Source organism: Euleptes europaea, chromosome 20 (assembly GCF_029931775.1).
Source record: "Euleptes europaea isolate rEulEur1 chromosome 20, rEulEur1.hap1, whole genome shotgun sequence".
Lineage (NCBI taxonomy): Eukaryota > Metazoa > Chordata > Lepidosauria > Squamata > Sphaerodactylidae > Euleptes > Euleptes europaea.
In genome coordinates, this window is record NC_079331.1 from 8,985,983 (window position 1) to 8,993,083 (window position 7,101).

Below are 7,101 nucleotides of genomic sequence, written 5' to 3' on the forward strand. Positions count from 1 at the left end.
CACAGGGGAGCAAGGAGGCTCAACTTGATGCCCCTGTCCCCGTGCTTGTTGGGTTTTTACAAGTGCCGGGAGCGCCAGAGGTGGCGCTCTTGGCCACTCAGCTGGCGTGGCCCTTCCTTGGCAGTGCCCTGCGAGGTGCCAGAGCAGGTGACTTTGCGCTGAACCAGCCTCATCCGCATTACTCGCTAATGCAAACCGTTGTGGGTTGAAACCTGGCTTTACGACATTTGAGTGTTGCATGGTGGTTTTTACGCGCAGTGCTTTAAAGCATCGTTCACAAAATCTGTTCGAAGTCAAAATAGTTGTTCTATGCAGTTGTCTAGGTTCTTTCCTCTCTCTCGTCATCACTAAATGTCTTTTGTCTGCGATTGTTCCCTCCCTGAGTCCAGTCTGCCTGGCGAAATAGCCGAACTGCCAAAACTGCAGTATTTTGGAATTTTGTTTTCATTTTCTGTCGGTTTTTAAAATACTGTAGGAGTGTACAGAACCCCTCGGGTGCAAGCCTGATGTAGCAAAGTCCGCATACGGTGATTATGACTTCTCCGTCTTCGTGCAGGAAAGCTTACACAAAGCAGGCGTTTGTGTGTGATGCGGCACACCTCGACTCTCGCCGTGCGGTGCCACGATCGTAAGAAAATCCTCCCGGCACAAAGTAGTAGACATATCACCCTTGTGGTGGTTGCATCAGTTTGGGAGAAGGGAGATCAGTTGTGATGCGTGTTTATAGGTATTGTGTGTGATGAAGTCATGTCTTGTATAGAACCTGAACAAAGGGTAGGGTGGAGCCTGGGTGATTGGAGAAATTGCTGTGGGGGCTCATGTGTCTGTGTGCGCTCCAGGCAAAGCAGGAAGCACAATGTGGTCCCACTGAATGTTTGGGTGTGAGGACAGGTCTTCCCTTGGCTCTAGCAGTGCGGCGGATGTCTTTCCATTCACTCCTGGGCCAGAAGGTGAAGCCGCCGTTTCTACGCAACAGACGATGTAAAGGGTACGAGCAGACCCCCTCGCCACGATTCCGGCATCATCTGAATCGAGGGCTTGACTAAAATGCACTGAAATGTAACGGTATCGAAACCGCAGATATTAACATATGGAATATGTACTTAATGTTTACATTTGTGTATCGTTGACGTCGAGGAAACCCCAGGAATGTTCTTTTCACTTAGTGTTTTCAGCGTGCATCAGATTTAAGGCTGGACTCGAGCAAAACCTAATGGATTGCAGCAATTTCTGTTTTTGGGCTATGCAGTTTTTCTACTATTACAGCTGCACGATGTTTTGCACTGATATCCTACAATAGCTATGCCTTTTGCACACTCAAGAGCGGAGTTCCTCTTTTTTTTTTTAACACTTGGTTTGAAGTTTTTAATTTTGATGTTTTAACTATTTATCTGTAAACGCGCAGAATTTTGGGAGCACAATCACAAAACTTATGTTGGTAAAGACATAAATGGGGTTGCTTACTTGTACCTGTGGTACACTTCCTTTATTTTTAAATTGTCTACAGAAAATGTTGGTTTTTTTCTTCTTAATCTGTAACTTAATAAAGTGCAGTGTAATAAAATGTCCTGCTGCTTGAAAAAAATTCTACGTTTGTTATCGAGCTATGACTTGTTTGTGGCATTGTTCTTAAGCGATACCTTCTAGTGACATGTATCCAAACGGTTCCTCTGATGGAACAGCACTGTTCTTGTAAGCAATTTCTACTGACTCCCCCCATCTTCCACTGCAACCCCCTCCCTTTGCCACCCTGCTGTCCCTTAGGGTTTGCTGACCAAGAAGAAGAAGAAGAGTTGGTTTTTATATGCCGACTTTCTCTGCCTCTTAAGGAAGACTCAAACCGGCTTACAATCACCTTCCCTTCCCCTCCCCACAACAGACACCCTGTGAGGTAGGTGGGGCTGAGAGAGTGTGACTAGCCCAAGGTCACCCAGCTGGCTTCGTGTGCAGGAGTGGGGTTTGATTCCCCACTCCTCCTCATGAGCGGCGGAGGCTAATCTGGTGAACTGGGTTGGTTTCCCCACTCCTACACATGAAGCCAGCTAGGTGACCCTGGGCAAGTCACAGCTCTGTTAGAGCTCTCTCAGCCCCACCTATCTCACAGGGTGTCTGTTGTGGGGAGGGGAAGGTGATTGTAATCCGGTTTGAGTCTCCCTTAAGTGGTAGAGAAAGTCGGCATATAAAAACCAACTCTTCTCCTTTTATCTTCACAATGACCCTGTGAGGTAGGTTTAGGCTGAAAGTATATGACTGGCCCCAAACGCCCATTGAGCTTCCACAGTAAGATAAGAATTCAGACCTGGGTTTCCCAGACTTTACTCTGAAGCGCTAACTGCTACACCGCACTGGCTTTCATTAGGGTGGTTGCGGCTTAACAGTAGCAAGCAGCTAGGCCTGGCTGAGTTGTGCAAATCAGGAGGTATCAAGTCATTCCCTTGTTGCTGCTAGGTGGACCTGGCCCCAGCAAATCCTCCCTCTTGGGCCAAAATAGCCTTGAAAGGACCCTGCCTTTTACTCACAGAAAGGAAGCCTAGGATGCTGTGGTTGTCTACAACAGCCATGGGCAGCAACCCCTTCTGTTTTACCCATACATGTAATGCAACCTTAAAATCTGTTTATCTTTCATTCTGTCTTCTCGGGGAAGGTCCAGAGGTCTTTATCAGAACTCCTGGCGCCATTTCATAGAATCAGAGTTGGAAGGGACCACCAGGGTCATCTAGTCCAACCCCCTACACAATGCAGGAAATTGACAACTACCTCCCCCCCACACCCCCAGTGACCCCTACTCCATGCCCAGAAGATGGCCAAGATGCCCTTCCTCTCGTCATCTGCCTAAGGTCATTGCTGACAGATGGCCATCTAGCCTCTTCTTAATAACCTCCAGGGAAGGAGAGCTCACCACCTCCCGAGGAAGCCTGTTCCACTGAGGAACCGCTCTAACGGTTAGAAAATTCTTCCTAATGTCTAGACCAGTGGTTCCCAACCTTTTTTTGACCAGGGACCACTAGGATTTTTTTGTTCAGTGCAGGGACCCCAAGGTTCAAAATAAAAATTCTGAGAATTTGAAAATAAACTTTAATCATAACTGTTAGTTAAACATTAAACTTAGAATAACGTTTGAATATATATTTTTATAATAGAGAACTTTTAATTGAAAATATTAATTTATTATGGGTTTATAACTTTGTTTCGTGGACCTTAATTTAGTTCTCGCGGACCCTGGGGGTCCACGGACCCCTGGTTGGGAACCAGTGGTCTAGACGGAAACTCTTTTGATTTAATTTCAGCCCTTTGGTTCTGGTCCGACCTTCTGGGGCAACAGAAAACAACTCGGCACCATCCTCTATATGACAGCCCTTCAAGTACTAGAAGATGGTTATCATATCACCTCTCAGTCTTCTCCTCTTCAGGCTAAACCTACTCAGCTCCTTCAACCTTTCCTCATAGGACTTGGTCTCCAGACCCCCTCACCATCTTTGTTGCCCTCCTCTGACCACGTTCCAGCTAGTCTACATCTTTCTTAAATTGCGGTGCCCAAAACTGAACACAGTACATTTGCCACTGTACAGCTCCTACTGTTCTTCACAGGAGACCCGTGACAGCTAAACTGAATTTTGTAGGGGGGAGCTCTCCCCTTACAGTGCAACTTGGAGTCCCCATCTTAGTAATAGCCTCTTTTGGCTTTAAAGTTTTTAGTTTGTCACTCGTACAAAGATTTTGTGCACGACGCTTTATTATAATGACGTGCTTCTAAAAAAAACTGGATCAGGCGAGACATCAAAAGAAATGTCGGGACATAAAACTGTTTGACTCACAAATCATTTAATGTGTATAATTTATAGTACAACACATGTTTCGTAGCTAGCTGACTGATAACTACCGATATTTTGGAAACAGACTGCTTTACCGTGTTTACGCACTAACATAAAAGTGAACAATGAATGTACAGCATATACCAACATGAGCAATGCGTAATACTTGCTCCTCGCTTTTAAGGCTACCGAAGTCTTATAAATAAAAGTGGCGAGACGTTTGGGCGTTTCCTAAAATAATTGGAATCCGAATAACGATGTGTGCAAGAACAGTATAAAGCAGAATCTCCTCTTACCTTGTGCGCTCTATCCAGGACCCCCTTCCTTTCTGTCTTGCCTTCCACCACCACCACCCCCTGCCTCGGTTTGGGAAGCTGGCTTATAAAAAGCCACTATGTCTGAATAGGTATATATAATATACTCCATGCCCAGAAGATGGCCATGATGCCCTCCCTCTCATCTGCCTAAGGTCATTGCTGACAGATGGCCATCTAGCCTCTTCTTAAAAACCTCCAGGGAAGGAGAGCTTACCACCTCTCAAGGAATATAATCCTAGATATAATAATTTCTAATGCAGGGGTGTCAAACATAAGGCCCAAGGGCCGGATCCGGCCCCTTGAGACCTCTTATCCTGCCCACGAGGCAGCTGACCCACCCACTCTCGATCGGGGCTGGCCTGGCCTGACCAAGTGACATTGATGTCCTATCTGGCCCTCATAATAATTGAGTTTGACACCCCTGTTCTAATGCTTTGTATTCCCCCAGTTTAGCAACCAGGTGCTCCAATCCGTAGCATATTATCCAGAAACGAAGAGGGAAAATTGGCAAATTGAGTAACATCAAAAGTGAGTGACCAAAAGTGAGCCACTGTCAACAAGTCAAAATCTCGCCCATCAGCGCCTTACCAGTTGGGGAATGCATTACAACGTCTGCTAACCCTCATAATCTACTTGAGACAATCGCAGAATAGCTTGGGCAGTGCAGAAAGGTTGGAAAAACAAGCCATCCCATCTCACCGTAGCTTGCACTTTAGTATTCCTGCTCTCCTTAGAAAATGAAAAAGCCTTCCAAAACTGCCGTGTTGTGCTTCTGTTGTGTCTGGCCTACGAAATTATTTTCATTCCTAACCACAGAATCATAGAGTTGGAAGGGACCACCGAGGTCATCTGGTCCAACCCCCTGCACAACACAGGAAATTCACAACTACCTCCCCCCACACCCCCAGTGACCCCTTACTCCATGCCCAGATGGCCAAGACGCCCTCCCTCTCATGATCTGCCTAAGGTCATAGAATAATTATTGCTGAGAGATAGCCATCTAGCCTCTGCTTAAAAGCCTCCAGGGAAGGAGAGCTCACCATCTCCCGAGGAAGCCTGTTCCACTGAGGAACCGCTGTTAGAAAGTTCTTCCTAATGTTTAGATGGGAACTCTTTTGACTTAATTTCAACCCGTTGGTTCTGGTCCAACCTTCTAGGGCAACAGAAAACAACTTGGCACCATCCACTCTATATGACAGCCCTTCAAGTACTTGAAGATGGTTATCATAGCACCCCTCAGTCTTCTCCTCTCCAGGCTAAATATGATCTTGGGTCATGTGTACAATAGAAGATCTGCCATTTTGAGGACGTTCGGGGACCCACTCTTCATCAAAACCATACGGATCCACTCTTCTCCAAGATATACATGGATCTTTTCATCTTTGACTTGGACGTCAGGCTTTGGGATGGGAGGCTGGGAAGAAGCATCTAACCACAGCGTGGCAGTAATGAGGCCATGATACATCGTGATTTTGCATAACAAACTGCCCTACATCCTAAAAAGCTATTTGTGGGCACAAGTACTATGTGTGACATGTTTTCCATTTACAAACTGAATGTTAAGTGATCCGGAATAGAGATGTTCCGCTTTGAGATGACAGGAAGGAAATCTGTTCTTGCGTTTCTGACCCACCTTCTCAGTTGGCATCTCTTAAGTCTTTTCTGATATAATATTTAAAAAGGCAAAGTTTCAGAGGATTTTCTCGTCAAGTAGTTTGTTGATTCCGTCGCAGATCTTTTTGAGGTGTGGGCGACATTCCCCGTCAAAGCTATAAAGGGCGGTGAGGAACTCCAGGTCTGCAAAACTGTTGAAGACGTTGTTGATTCGAGCATGAGACCTGGCTGTCAGGTGCCGTTCCACCAGTTCGTGAACAAGGTCTTTACATTCGTGCAGGAGTCCCGAAAGTACGTTTTTGTCGAACGTGTACTCCACCTCGTAGAAGCTGACGATGGTCATGGCCGCTTGGTTCAGCTTCTTGCGAAACTTCTCGACGACCTCCAGCTCTTCATGGTTGAACTGATTGTTGCGGTAGAGGATCCCGATCTTGATGGCAACTTTGATCAAGTCCTTCATGATCTTGTGGGCTTCTTTCTTGCTTTTCATGTGCTCGATCGTCACTTTGTACAGCTCGTCAAAGATTTCGCTGCTGGTGTCGTCAATCAACATATTAGCCATGGTCTTGGTAGCCATTTTGCTCAAGATCTTTTTCTGAGCTTGCAGCGCAAGACTCTTGGAGCTAAAACTGTCAGGACCTAGGTATGGAGGGGAGAGAGAGAGCGATAGGGAGGAGTTAAGCAAATAATGTGCAATGGACATACCTATAATAGCAAACGGGCCTATCACAGCACCCTGATCTGGATGGCCCAGGCTAACCAGATCTCACTAGATCTCGGAAACTAAGCAGAGTCAGCCCTGGTCATTATTTGGATGAGACACCATCAAGGAAGTCCAACATTGCTACCAAGAGGTAGGCCATGGCAAACCACCTCTGAGCATCTCTTGCCTACGGGGTCACCATACCCGCTCTGAGCCAGCTTCGGCCGGGGAGGGCGGGTTATAAATCACAAAATAAATAAATAAATAAATAAGTTGGCTGCAACTTGACTATCACAATGGCAGCCAGAAGCACCTAACTGCGGGCAAGCATCAGGATACGTGCATAGTTGGGCTACACCCAAGTAGAAAAAATTATTGTTTGTAATTTCCGCCCCCTCAAAGAACCTCATCCAAAAATTAAACTGATGAGTGAGCATGCTCATTACCCTCCGAATGTTGAGAGCCACTGAGATTTAATTTAACTGAGAGAGCCCGTGTGGTGGTGTGGTTTGGAGTGGCGGTTTGGAGCGGTGGTCTCTAAACTGGAGAACCGGGTTTGATTCCCCACTCCTCCACATGAGCGGCGGAGGCTAATCTGGTGAACTGGATTTGTTTCCCCGCTCCTCCATGCGAAGCCAGCTGGGTGACCTTGGGC

General features: G+C 46.4%; 1 protein-coding gene across 1 annotated transcript; it reads right to left on the bottom strand.

Annotated features, from left to right (window-relative positions):
- Positions 1–5,819: 5,819 nt before the first annotated feature.
- Positions 5,820–6,380, bottom strand: TNFAIP8L3 (TNF alpha induced protein 8 like 3). Its single transcript, XM_056865911.1, has one exon. The coding sequence runs from the start codon at positions 6,318–6,320 to the stop codon at positions 5,820–5,822; it is 501 nt and encodes a 166-aa protein (XP_056721889.1). The 5' UTR covers positions 6,321–6,380.
- Positions 6,381–7,101: the final 721 nt, after the last annotated feature.